Source organism: Ambystoma mexicanum, chromosome 5q (assembly GCF_040938575.1).
Source record: "Ambystoma mexicanum isolate Mex_15411 chromosome 5q, UKY_AmexF1_1, whole genome shotgun sequence".
Lineage (NCBI taxonomy): Eukaryota > Metazoa > Chordata > Amphibia > Caudata > Ambystomatidae > Ambystoma > Ambystoma mexicanum.
The window spans coordinates 403,091,992-403,106,569 of record NC_090933.1 but is presented as its reverse complement, the minus strand read 5'-3'; the positions used below and the strand labels follow the sequence as shown (position 1 = coordinate 403,106,569).

At 50.3% G+C, this 14,578-nt stretch overlaps 1 protein-coding gene across 2 annotated transcripts in view; it reads right to left on the bottom strand.

Annotated features, from left to right (window-relative positions):
* Positions 1-14,578, bottom strand: part of MIB1 (MIB E3 ubiquitin protein ligase 1) — an 863,979-nt gene that overhangs the window by 165,038 nt on the left and 684,363 nt on the right. For both annotated transcript variants that reach the window (XM_069620891.1, XM_069620890.1), the window contains exon 15: positions 7,866-8,027. In XM_069620891.1, coding sequence (XP_069476992.1) covers positions 7,866-8,027 — 162 coding nt within the window. The remainder of the gene's footprint in view (positions 1-7,865; positions 8,028-14,578) is intronic.

Here is a 14,578-nt window from a genome sequence, read left to right as displayed (position 1 = left end):
CTCTGATCTCGGCCCCCCCCCCGACCCGAGCAACCCTTGCACTCTTATTTTATTGTTTTTATTGTATTTACTTATTCTTACTGTTGATCCCATGTACTGCACTGTCCCCTCCCCCTTTGTCTTGCACTCCCCCCCCCTCGCCTGCCCTTGCGATCTTAATGTCACCTGTCCTAATAAGATTGTTGTCTCCATCTTCCCTCTGTTCCCCCTCCCTTGCCTCAGTGCGCCTTGAAACAATTGTCTATATGTGCGTTATAAATGCCATATCATATCTTCCTTTTGGCCTTGTTCCTCTGGTACAGGAAACCCTCCTCCTTGGTTTCCTCTGGCAGAAGCTGAAAAAGCTTGGAGATTTTGGCAACCATGGAATGAACTGACCCTTCCTCATCCGGTAGGGACGCCCTTACTGCGCAGACCCGCCGCCCGCTGCAATGATATCATCATTGTGGCTGTGGCCGTATCCGTCCATGGGGGTGAGGGCGCCCGGTGCGGATGTGGAGGCTGAAACGGGGCTTCGGATGAAGCTTCCTCTTCTCTGCCGGAGGTTGATCGAGGGCCTGGGGGCCATATGAACCGGGTCCTGCGGCATCCTCTTCTGGATCTCTGACACCAAAGTGCAGAGGGTCGACAGGCAGAGATGCTTCCCTCAGTTGAGCTGGCGTGATCGGGACACTAAGTCTCGTGCCGTTGCCGTCGTCCCCCGCCATGTCCTTGTGGACCCTGTGTAAGCACTCCAGGTCCTTGTCTTTGGACGAAACTTCCATGGCCTGGGACATGGCCTGGGGCTGGTCTGCGACTTCCTTGAACACCCCCCCTTTTTTCCCACCCTGAGGGGTCGGAGCCGGGCTCAGAGACGGCATCCCCTTCTCCGGCATGGCCACAGGCGTCCCAAAAAGTCACTGCAGCTGTTTCTCGCCTCGGAGGCAGAGACACTTTTGGCACTGTGGGGGTTACTTTTATGGGGTCAGCCCCTTTCACCTTCGTGAGAGCAGCCGCCACTAGCTCCATCGTCGACAAAGTCTTCTCCTGAGCTGCTTTGGCCTTCTTGCACAGTTTGGTCGTCTTCTCCTCCGTCCCTGGCTTCTCAGGTTTCTCGGACAGCTTAGCCAGGTTGGACGATTTCCTTTTCCAGGAGGAGCTCGATCGTTGGCTGGTGATGGAGGGGGATGGTGATGTCGATCGCGCCCCGACCATTGCGGGACCCGCTTGCGCGGCAACCCCGATGGAACCGAACTTGCAGTGCTTGGCCTGGTTTTGGCCCCCCACGTATGAAGTGCCCTTGAAGGACTTAGAAGCCCACTCCTCGGACCGGCCCGTACTGGGTGAGGCATGACCCTGCTCAGAGCACGGGACAGAGGCTTTGGTGTTCAGCCATGCCACCAGTCTACTGTGCCGATCCTTCATCGTCTTTTTGGAGAAACCGAGGCAGATCACGCACTCTCCTTCCTTGTGGTCCTGATGAACAGTAGAGGCATTGGAGGCGTTTGTCCTCCACAAACACATTCCGTAGCCTGCACTTTGTGCAGGGCCTGAAGCAGGATCTCCCTTCCTTCCTTCTCCTCCGTCATGGTCGGAGGGCGCGAAGTAGGCCCAATGGCCTTCTGGAAACTTTGAAGAAACTTCAACGATCTTTGCCCTTGAAGGGCGCTACAATTCAATGACATCGGATCCCTGCGGTCTGCAGTTGGAGAAAAGAGGACACAGGCTCTTTTTAGAACAAAATAGAACTTGTTCCCGTCAAAAAAGGAAAAAACATAGAAGTGTATCACGGAGCAAAACTCAGGGACTCCCAACATTTGAACGTGTAGTAAAAATCTTAAGATGGCTACCAGAGGAGGTGCTTAGAGAGAGGACAGTCTTTGGCTGGGGGTAGTATGACCCAGAGTACAGTAATTGGTTTAGAGGAGAACAAGTTACTCTTACCTGGTAACGTTCTTTCGATGGGATGGTCCGACGACGTATTCCATATCTATGACAGTAATCACCACAGCTGTACTGCTTCGGAAAGTTTTCTGCGTCCTGCGCCGATGACGTCGATGCGCCGTCCTCAAGGACCTCCTCCGACGGCCGACGTCACCCGATGTGATAAGTAGGACGCACGACGCCCCTAGCCTCAGTTGTATTTTTTCCCCAGAACGTGTGCCACCAGTCTTCTGCCAGTCTGACACACAAAGCTTTGCCGAAACGTAAGCTGCAATCGCATAAGAAATTCTGTAGCGGGGAAGGTAGGGAGGGAGGGAGCGATATGGAATACGTCGTCAGACCATCCCATCGAAAGAACGTTACCAGGTAAGAGAGTAACTTGTTCTTCGAGGGGATTGGGTCCTCCGACGTATTCCATATCTATGACAGACTCCCAAAGCAGTACCAATGCAAGGAGGTGGGAAAAGAATTTAGAAAACAGAAATTTAGCATGCCCAATCAAATTGCGGAGTAAAGAACCGCCTTGCCAAAGGCCAGATCCTGCCCCAGGATGGAATCGAGGGAATATTGACGTACACAAGTATGTACCGAAGCCCAGGTGGTTGCATCACAGATGTTGCGAATAGAAACAACCCTCTGCAGGGCAGTAAAGGCAGCCATACCCCTGGTAGAATGGGCCATAAGCCGACAGGTGGGTCCTTACCCGCCAAGCGGTAACACTCAGATAGCCAAAATAATCCAGCGAGACAGTCTGTTTCGTCACAGCTTGTCCCAAACGCTTTCCAGCGTAACCAATAAAGAGCTGATCGTCCACTCTGACCCAGGACATGCGTGAAATATAAAAGCTTAACGCTCTCCTAGGATCAAGCCTATGGAGCCTCTCCTCTTCCTTACCAGGATGCGGAGGAGGATAGAATGCCGGAAGAACAACCTTCTGGCCCAAATGAAATTCCGAAACCACCTTCGGAAGAAAGGAAGGACGAACTCGAAGGACAACCCTGTACTTATGAAACACAGTGAAGGGTGGCTTAACTGAAAGTGCCTGTAATTCACTCATTCTGCGAGCGAAGTGACCGCAACTAAAAATACAGTTTTCAGAGTTAATAGTCTCAAAGGGCATGAATGCAAAGGCTCAAACGGAGCACCCATCAGAAACTTGAGAACAAGGTTCAAATCCCAAACGGGCACGGAAAGGTGACGGAGGGAACACATTAGTGAGCCCTTTCAGAAACTGAGAAATTAAAGGAATTTTAAAATAGGAACACTCTTCAGACGAGCGCTTAAATATGGACAGCGCCGCCAGGTAACCTTTAATGGTACCCACTTGAAGGCCCCTGTGGGCCAAAGAAAGCAAAAAAGACAGAACCATGGGAATTTCACATGTAAAAAGATCCACATTCTTATCCCTGCACCAGTCGCAGAACTTTCTCCAACGGAAACGGTACAGGGACTTTGTTGCGGGCCTTCTGGCCGAAAGCAACACCTCCATCACGTCTTCAGGGAGGTACCAATCCTTATACCTCAACCTTTCAGAACCACGTGTGAAGGTTGAGGGACCTGACCTCTGGATGGAGAACTTGACCCCCCCCCCCTCCCGTGAGAGCAGATCGTCCCGGTAGGGAAGACGACGTTGAGGGCAGATGGACAAGTCGAGAAGTTCCAGGTACCACGTCCTCCGGGCCCACGCCCGAGCAATGAGGATCATCCGGGAACTGAACCTCTGTAACCTCTGCAGTACTTGCGGGATGACGGGGACTGGAGGAAACTCGTACAGCAGTGGGAATGACCACTCCACCATGAACACGTCTCCTAAGGCTCCGTTTGGAGGAAATTCCTGTGAGCAGAACCTCTCGCACTTCCGGTTGACACTGGAGGCGAAGAGACCCACTTGAGGGGTCCCCCAAAGGGCAAAGATCTCCAGGAGAATCTCCTGAGCTAACTCCCACTCGTGAAAGATCGCGCTCTGCCTGCTCAGAGCGACCGCCGTCTCATTTTCGTCTCCTTCCAGATGAACTGCCGAGATCGAAACTTCCTGCTGGATTGCCCAGAACCAGAGCTGCATTGCCTCCCTGCACAGAGGAAGTGGCCCTGCCCCCTCCCCCTTTTTGTTGAGGTAGTGCATGGCCACTGTGTTGTCTGTCAGGATCAGGACATTCTTTCCTTGCAGTGTCGGCAGAAAAGCCTTCAGGGCTAGTCTGACGGCCCTCAGCTCCAACAGATTGATATGGAGTCTGGACTCCGACAGAGACCAACGACCGCTGACTGTCAACTCGTTGGCATGAGCTCCCCATCCCGTGAGGGATGCGTCCGTCACGATCGTCACCTCCGGCCAGGGCAGCCAAAATGGAGCCCCCCTTCATCAGATTGCCTTCGTCGGCCCACCACAGAAGGTCCTGGGCGACCGAAGACGGCACCTGAACAGGGTCCGACATCCTGCTGGAGGACTGAGACCACTGGAGCTTGAGTGCCCATTGCAAAGATCTCATCCGCAACCTGGCCTCTAGCACCAGAAGAATGCAGGATGCCATGAGGCCGAGCAGTCTCAAGAACTCGAACGCTGGGAGAGTCTGGGCAAGTTGAAACTTGTGCACCATCTGCTGAATGTGATGAGCCCTCACCTGGGGAGGAAAACACTGCCCCAGGGATGTGTCGAGCACTGCTCTGATGTACTGGAGCCTCTGAGTTGGTGTCAAATGAGACTTCTTTAAGTTGAGGGAGAAGCCCAGCTTGAGGAGGGAGTGGCAGGTGACTGACCGATGATCCAGGACTTGTTTGGGAGACCGCGCCCTGATCAACCAATCGTCCAGATAGGGGTAGACGTGAAACCCCCTTTCCTGAGGTGCGCTGCTACCACTACCATGAGCTTGGTGAAGACCCTCGGGGCGGAGGTCAATCCGAATGGCAGGACCCGAAACTGAAAGTGCGAGTCGCCAACCGCAAACCTCAGGTACTTCTTGTGCTTTGGATGGATCGGCACATGAAAATAAGTGTCCTTGAGGTCGAGAGACACCAACCAGTCCTGAAGTTGAAGGGCCTGGAGGACTTGAGAGAGAGCAACCATCTTGAACTCGTCCTTCCTGAGGAGTTTGTTCAAACCGTGCAAGTCCATGATGGGTCTCAATCCCCCGTCTTTCTTGGAAATCAAAAAATAAGGGGAATACCATCCCTTGTTCCTCTCCGCTACAGGCACTAGTTCTATGGCGCCTTTCTCCAGCAGGGATTGAATTTCCTGCGCAAGGAGCAGATCCAGACTCTTCAAAGAGATTCCCCGGTGGATTGTCTTGAGGCCTCTGCCGGAAAGGGAGACAGTAGCCGTGGGTTATGATCGCCAGAACCCACACATCTGAAGTAATGGTGCGCCACTCTGCAAGATGCTGCGCCAGCCTTTCCCCAAACCAACGAAGCATGGGACCTGGCCTCATGACTGAGCTGAAGCGGCTGCGGCGTTGCCTGAGGCACCTCATGTACCTTGTTTTCCATCTCTGGCACTCCTACGGTGGCCCCTTTGACTGGCAGCTCCTCCCGCTTTACCAAAGGATGAGTAGTAACTAAAAGGAACCTCCCCTCCATTGCTGTCCCCTAGGACGAAAAGGCGGAGGTTGACGAACTGCAGCGCCCATCCACTTTGCTGCAGCTTTCGAGGTCTGCAACCTCTCGAGGCTCTCGTCAGCCTTGCTGCCAAAAAGATGTTCCCCGTCAAAGGGCATGTTGAGGAGCCGGGCCTGCACATCAGGAGCAAACCCCAATTTCTGCAACCACGCAAACGTGCGTATCACGGTGCTCGCCACCATGGACCGGCTGACACAATCTGCCATGTCCAAACCCGACTGAACGGCCTCACACATAGCATCCTTGCCATCCTGAACCATGGCAAGGAAACCATCCTGTTCGTCCCCTTCGGGAATATGTTCAGCCGCCAAGGAAACAGTTCCACAGAGTGTGCGTGAAACGAGACAAGGCACAAATGGAGTTGGCCGCCTGAAGCACCATACCCCCAGCAGAAAACACTTTCTTCGCCCAGCCGTCAAAACGCTTGTCGTCCCTATCAGGAGGGATGGTAGGGTACAAGGCCTGCTTTGCCGGGGCCGTAGCCGCCTGCACCACCAAACTTTCCGGAGTAGGGTGCTTGGACAAGTAGCAGGGGTCACTACTGGCTGGGCGGTATTTTCGCGGCAAAGACTTGCTCACTGCCGGGAGACTCTCCGGAGCAGTCCAAGCCGCTGCCACCCTTCTTTGCAGAGCCATATGAAATGGCAGTACCGGGTCAGTTGGTGGACCAATGTCGATGATATCCGTAAGGTCATCCTGAACAAACTCCCCTGGGGGAGCAGACCATCCTAAGTACTCGGTGACCCGTGACATAAGTCGCTGGTACGAAGAATCGGCATGAGTGCCAGGCTCAGGCCTACAAAACTCCACCTCCGGAGAGGTGTCCAGCCCACTAGCATCATGCAGGGACAGCCTCAGGTCCTCAAACTGGCTATGGCCCGAGAGAATCTCGCCAGGCACCGTGTCAGGCACCATGCCATCATCGGAGCCCTCATCCGCCTTGCTTGACCTTGGCCAGAGCCTTCCTAGGTGGTTCCCCCAAGCCACGTGGTACCCCCGTCAACACAGCCCAGAAAGGCGTCAAGGGCGTTGAGTGAATCCGCGCAGGCGTCGAGAGAATCGGCATCGACATATGTGGCGCCGACAGCATCAACGGCGTCGACACAGGCCTCGAGGGAGGAGCCCCGAGCGTGTCCCTCGACATTCTGGGTGCTGAAGGCGTCGACTACTTCCTCAGAGGCGGAGCCTTGAGAGAGTCCTTCGACGACCTCGGCGCCACAGGCGTCGATGTCTTCTTCGAAAACTTCACAGGTTCACGCGGTCTTGAGCGCGTCGAGGACCGGGACCTGGACCGGGCATGCCGAGAACGATTCCCCTTGTCCGAGCGGGACCTTTCCCGCAAATGGTGACGACCACCCGAGCCCGAAGGCGTGCGAGCGGTGTCTCTCGGCTGATCACGACCGACCCCACTCAGAGGCGCGGACGGACCAGTGCCCTGCGATTCGAGAATCGTCAACATTTTCTTCCCGAAGGAAGCCCATTCCTCCGGTGTCGCATGCTTGGTGGGGTAAGCGACCCGCCGACGAGCGGAGTCCTCGGATGAGGACGGGGAAGGCGACCGATGACGGCGCTTCCGGGAGTGCCTCGAAGAGGCAGAGGAGTGGCGAGACCGACTCTGGGACCGAGACCCACTGGACTTCCGATGACGAGGAGAGTCGCCCCTCGAGTCGTCCGTTGAAAGCCCCACAGACCTCGACTTCCGTGGCTTGGACACCTTACCTACCGATAACAACTTCTTGCGCTCCCGCAAGGCTTTCGACGTGAGCGACTGGCAGTCGACACAGTCATCCGTGTCATGGGCCTCCCCGAGGCACCAGAGGCAGGCGTTGTGCGAGTCCGTGACCGACATCTTGGACCCACAGTCCCTGCACTTCTTAAATCCCGGACGCGGTGTGGAAGACGAGGTAGACATGTTCACGAAGAAATCGTACACAAACAGGTTCGAAGAACCGAGATGAACAACAAACTCCAAAGAGTCGAGGCGTACCGAGATTCACAAAGCGAACACGTTCGTGGAAAAAACAGAACAGAGGCTACGGGCGTAGTGTGTCCTACTTATCACATCGGGTGACGTCGGCCGTCGAAGGAGGTCCTCGAGGACGGCGCATCGACGCAGGAACTTTTCCGAAGCATCACATCTGTGCTGATTACTGTCATAGATATGGAATACGTCGGAGGACCCAATCCCCTCGAAACACAGTTTGTAAGTGAAAGTGAAACTTTTTTCTTTTAACGAGGATTCCCGGCCTGAGTATGTGAATCCATGCCAAACCCCATGCTGGAGAAAAGGCTATTTACATAAACTTTGCATCGAACAACACATTGATACTTACGGTGTTCTTTGATGGTTCCCAAGCAGTATCCACCTTGCCTACATCTTGCATATCTTGTAGCTGACGGAGTTGAGATAAGGTATGATGTCGAAGGGCTTCATGAAGGGGCGTATCACCATCTTTGTCCTGAATGTCAAGTTTGGCACCTGCACGGACCAAAAGCTGCCATACAAAAATGTAAATATTTATATTACATTTTAATAGATCTAAAGTAACTTTAGATCGGAACAGACATTTCTATGACAATTTATTGATTGTACTTTACTGAATGATTGTACGTTACTGAAAACGTTTGCTTGTCACAGCCCAAAAGTTTGCCTTTAGATTAAATATAATAGTGGTACTATAAAATCACTGCCCACTGTAGCCCGTGGGAAGGCAGGCTACAAGAACAGTCTTTAGAATAGAAACTATTGTCATTAATCAGAAACTTGCTTTAGAGACTCCCAACGCTTGAGCCCTACATGATGCAGTCACACTACATGCCATGAAATATAAGAACATTTGCTTCTCTCTGGATACTACTTTGAACAATGAAATGCATTACAAGCTTTGTTATCCGGTGCTTCATTAAGCAGAACACACTAGAAGCCCGGACTCGTCATTGACTAAGTGAAGTAACCAAGGTTTTAGATAGCAGAATGCTGGTAAAGAGAACAGCATGCCTGAAGCTTTTTTTATAGGCCTTCAGTCAACAACACAAAGAATCAAAACCAATTACATGCACCAAATGATTGAATTTGACAATGTGAATACAGCGAAAGGCAAAAGAGAGGTTTGATTTGCACTCTTTACTCCTAGGCAATGGCATAAGTTCTTATTTTGTACTTTGACAACTGAGGCAAGCAAACTGAAAGCAAAAATGCCTCCTTCTCGTGCACTCCATAAGCTATTGGATGAAGGTTTTTCCAAAATCAAGTTTGACATTTTCTTAATGTTTATCCATATACACATTGAAAAATCGTATGGCAAACATTACATATCTTTCAACTCCACCCAAAAGCCCCCACCCCCATCCCTCACGCAATGCCCATGGAACATCATACATCAGCAGTACTGTCAACATAATACCATCCATTGTGGTATCACCTACAGGGTCAGCTAACGTCCATATTTAGTGAAAAAAGGAAGCCACGCTCCCTCTATATTTGTCCTAGACTCATCCATCAGGTGGGTTAAGTATTCCATATTGTAAATGGCCCTCAGGTTCTGAAACCACGCTTTCTGTGCCGGTTTCCCCCCCTCTTCTAAAATTGGGCGATACAGCTTGCAAGGGAGAATTCTCAGAAATGTGCTAATTACCTCTACCTTAGAGATCCCCAGCAACTTTGCTGGATTTTGAGAACTTGATTTTTAACCTGGAGGGAGGGAGACCCTTTTCCCCCACTCTCCCATGAATTTTAATGTGATTTTGTACATTGTGCATCTTTTTGGTTGTGGAGTCTGTGTTAGGCAAAGTTTGTATGCAGTACCCTCTGGGAACACTACAAACTCTTCTTACTACAGGTATAGGAAACCCAACCTTTTGTATAAGCTTGTACTACACAGTTTTGGTAGCATGCTGAGCAACCAGGCTTATCTCAAGAGGGGTCAAGGTGAGCTGCAGAGGAGTTACACAGAGGTTCACAGTGACAAGTATTCAAATAAACTCTTACTCTCGAGGTTTCTTGAATAAACAATTATTAATGTATTTATCAGCCAGTTATAATATGCCTTCTTCAGAAGGGAGCAATATAATAGTAACAGACAAATACACTTCAATACTGTACACTCTTAGTTTCTAAATCGGTAAAGACACTTTTGGGATGGCTCACAGACAACCTACACCCTCAGTTGACTTAGGGTGCTGGGGACATTAATAGCTTACTGTTTGCAACAAGAGACCACACATATTCTTAAGCAGGCAAATACTTTTGGACCCCCACAGTGGTCACTCAGTATAACAGGCTAGGCCAAAGTCAATGGGCAAAAGTCTCATAGGATGAAGCACTTCTGGTAGGTAAGTAGAAAAGTCTTTGCACAATGTTTTAGAAGTCCTTGAAGAAAAGAAGAATCAAATTTAGGGCCACAAGCCGTTAGACTTGTGTGTGGTAGAAGATGCAAGCAACTCTACAGCAAGAGGTAAGTTCTCTTAGACTTTGTACAGTATCTTTGAACTGAAGAAAATGTGAAGCAGATGACTTCTGTTCCTGGGCCTCAGCCGTGGGGACAAAAGGGAGGACTCCTGGGGACTCCTGCACTGCAATGGGACGGTCACCGCTCGCAACCAGCAATTTTCAAATCATTGGCTGTTCAGTGTTTCAGATTCTCGCATCTCCCGCAAATAGCAACACTGGTTTCCTGGCTGTTGAGATGGGCTTTTCAGTCCTGCTTCCTGGGAGTCTGGAGGATCTTCCTGGAGCTCTAGGCCAGCTTAAAAGCAACGCAAACAATCTGGGGTTTCTCTCCGTGGCTATACGGTTTCAAGCAGAAACTCTCTGGAAATTCAACCAGCTCCGAGAAGGATGTCCAAGTGGCTTACTTTGGAGTTGATTGGTCCCACCAACTCAAGGGGAGAAGTCGTCCTTGCAGGGGTTTCTCTGTCGATACGAATTTGGAGTTGCAGCACGACAGCAGGGCTTCACTGGGCAAACCAACAGTCCAGGAGATACAGCAGGCATCCTCTTCAAGTTCTTGTTCAGTTCCTTCGTCCAGTGGTCGACTGACTTCCAAGCAAAAAGCCTCACCTTTTATTCAGTTCTCTCCCATTCATTCCAGCCTAGCTGTCTGTTACCCAGCAGGGTGGCTTTCCTTGCCAGACAGTCAGCCGGCCAATCACTACAGAGTGCATTTAGGTCTCCTTGGAGACTAAGCACAGGGAGATTCAGGCACCTCCTTCACTTCCTGCCTAACCCAGACCCCCTGGAGCCAGAGGCGGGCTTCACTAGTGAATCCCACCAAAGGCAAAGCGAACAATGGGACAAAACTTGGATTGGCCCGCAGAGTAAATCTCAAGAAGGACCTTTCCACAAAGAAATGGCAAAAAAGAAGACTGGGCCATTTTGACAGAAATGGCACCCTTAATTGCTTCACTGCAGCTGCGAACGCAGCCCGCGGTAAAAGCACACCACGGTAGTTAAAAGTAAACCACTGCCACCAGCCATTCAACGAGGAAAGGGTAACCCAAAATGGTTACATGAGATGAGAAGCTAGACAAAGGGGATACTAAGTAACCCCTCCAGCACCCTATTGTAAGATAGTGTGTGCTGGGTCTATAAAGTTAAAAATGTAAGTCAAGTAAATTTCACTTCACTGCTCTTGGAAACAGTAGTTTATCCAAGAGAAGGTATTTAAACCTTGGGGAAATGTGAAAGACTTCCCTGTGCCACTGCACTGAAGGTGCTGCGTGACAATGTAAAAGATGATGCCTCTGGAGTTTGTCAGACTCCACAACCAAAAGAAACAGTGTTCAAATCACATTGAAATACATGAATGGGGAAAAAAGGGTCTCACTCTCTCCACGTTAAAAATTCAAGACCTCAAAATCCAACAAGGTTGTTGAGGTAGAGAGGAATTAGCACATTTCTGAGAATTCTCCCTAACAGTTACCAAAAGGAGGACAATCCTACTGTAAGAGTAGTGTGGGGGAGACAAAAGGGTGCATTACCTCTGCTTGAGGGAAGCACAACCTCCACACATCTGACCAATACTGCTCTGCAAGGTGGCGCACATAGCCTATTCCGCTTCTGTTTCTTAGCCACACCTTATTAGGGAGAATTCTCTGATAAGGCTAATTTCCCAAACCTAGCGAGTCCCCCAGCAGCTTTGCTGGATTTTTGGGGTTTGTTTTTTTCTCCTGCTAAGAGTGAGACTCTTTTCCTCCCACTCTTCGGCATGATTTGAGGTATGTCTTTGACTTTTTGTGTGCTTATGGGCTATGGGGTCTTTTACTCCATAGGGTATCATCTGTTTTAGTGTATGTGTTACACAGCACCCTCAGTGCAATAACACAGGGGTGTCATAGTGACCCCCAGACTCCCTGCCTTGGGACTGACTACTGTCTCCTAGGGCATGTAAAGTCACCATTGGCTTTACTAGTCCAAAATTGTGAACAGAACCAGTACAAACCATCATATTGTGGAAGTACTGGAAGGAGTTAATTAGATTGCCCCTGGGTCTGTTTCCAAGGGGGCACTGTCCAGTCCCCCCTTGTCGAGTTTCTGGCTGGTGGCAGTGGTTACTCCACAGAAGCCCTCCAACTGGTGCCACTCTGACTGGGTTCCACAGGATGTCTGGGTGGGGGAATTGGCAACCTGGACTGCGTTGCCTTAGCAACTCAAGTCGCAGTCTGTTCTGACTGACCCAGTGGTGAGCCGCCTTAGCATGTATGAGTGACAGCAAGGCTGTTGAATGGGGGTTTTTCAGCATAAAAGCAGGGCTTTTGGGACTGGAACTTCAGAAGTCGCCACAGGACCTAAGAAATCCAAAGAGAGGAGAAGCTGAGCCATTTGCAATGACACCACCGGTGGAGCCCTGCTGCAACAACCTCACCACTTTCCCGACGACAAGAAAAGATCTTCTGCTGAAAGAGTCTTCTTCCTCTCAGCTGGTGGGATCAACCAGTTCGCCATTTCACCTTCCAGGACGTCTCTTGGTCGAATCGCCCGGCGGCCGGATAGCCAAGCTTCACCACTGACCGCGAATAACAGGAACGCACCTTTTAACCGACGAATTCCGCGGCTGGTTTCTTCCCTGGGCAGTGCAACGACTTCAAGTTTCCTCCTCGACAAGATCCTCTCTTCCCCTGGTCGAAACCACGAACTGCACCCGCTGCCAGGAACAACTGCCACCGCTGGAGCTTCCTCAACTTTAAAGGTACTGTGTTCCACCTGGCCTCCCGTTCTACGGTTGGGTAAAGGTGGCCCTTAAATCGTTGGCTTTCCAACTGGGTGGGCCCCCAGACCTTCTAACTTTACCTTCTGAATCAACCCAACCCCTTTCAAACATTTTTACAAAGACCTGAATGCATTTCTAAACTGTGTGATCTTGGGCACATTTCACCTTGCGCCATTTAAAGTGGGCCTGGCCTATGGTCTTTGGCTGTACAGTAGACTCTGCCTTCACTAACTTGTTTTGTTCTTTTAAAAGTGTTGGGAACTGTTTTAATTTCATGACCTGCCTTTTTCTCTCCCTTTAACCTAATTATTGGAGTGCCATCTAAGTTACACGCTCACATTTGTTTGTACAAATAGTGGTGTTTTGACTTAGACTTGTCTAATTCTTAAGGGAGGTGTGTATACTTTTCTGATTGTGTTTGAACTTGCTTTGATTTATAGTGCTAGTGTATTTCTTAACTGTGTTAAATAAATAATTATATACTTTTGATAACGAGCTCTGGTCAGTGTTTGCATGCTCTGTGGTTTTTGCCCTATTGTGTATCCTCTGTATACTGCCCTACTCTTCTTGAGAGAAGTCTGACTGCTCAGCCACAGCAACCAGGTAAATCTGGGTGGTGCAGACTGCTACCAATTGGGTTTACTGCTTACTCCTGTAGTCTTGATCTTTTGCAGTGTTCCCCAAGGGAACTGCACAGGATTCTGCCTAACACACCTCCCTTGGCCGACCACCAATCCAGTGCGGGTTCCGCAATCATGTTGAAATCCCCCATCTCTTCTCATTCTTCTATCACATTCAGCACACCACTGTGAGAAACCTGAAAGTGTCTCACCCGCTAGCCCCCGGGGATCTGTCATCCAGGTGGCCAGGACACAGCCATCGCTTTTGGATCCAATTCCTGTGGGTGGAACAGTGAGGGGGGGGTTCACCTGGGTGAGGCGTCTTCAGGGAGTGGAAGTGGGACACCGGACAGCGAAACACTGTGTCCCCTTCCCTGTAACCCCTTTTCTCCATCCTACCAGATAGGTTACTTAGGAACCCCTCCCACCCCCCGGCTCCTACAACAAAGCAGCGCCAGTGAAGTCAGTACAGCCGGTGAGTTGGGGCCTGTGTTGAAGCCAAGGTTGCAACTGGCAACATTGTATAGAGCAAACTGAAGATAACAATGTGCGACGTGAATGTGGCAAGTGAAGACAATATAATTAAAAGAGCAGATGATTGACTGAACTTTGAAGCTAAGATTTGATAACATACACAGAGCGGTCAGGTACCACGTGGGTGCTCATTCGAAAGTGTGTTGGGTATCCAATCGAAAGGTGACGAATGTTAAAGGGAAGAAATTGTAATTGTAAGAAATTGTAAAATCGAAGTGGTCCTGCAATGGATCAAGACAAACCCAGTGCACATTCGAAAGTCTTTGATATTTGAAGTAAATTGAAATTGGTCCAAGCCCAGCTGAGGGAGACTAATTGTGTTAAAAGGAGATCTGAGGGGGATCCGGGTTGAACCGCGAGTCACCTGAGAAAGAATATTCTATTAACATCGTGCAAGAGAATCTGAGCACGGATGAGGTGGATCCGGGGTGAATAGCGAATCTCCCGAATTGAGTACTTGTGAAAATCTGAAAGAGGAAAATAACTTATTGGTGTTTTGTCGCATCAGGCCTTCTGCATGAAGCGACTTTTGATCGGCAAAGAGACGTGGGCACAGAAAGCCTTGATGCTAATGCTTGAACCGTATCCTCGTGCTAAAGAAGCCAGAGATTGTGCTACGCTCGAGTGAACCGCCTTGTCCCATGCTGAAAATGTGGGGAAGGAAGCCCAACGCCCTGAACATCC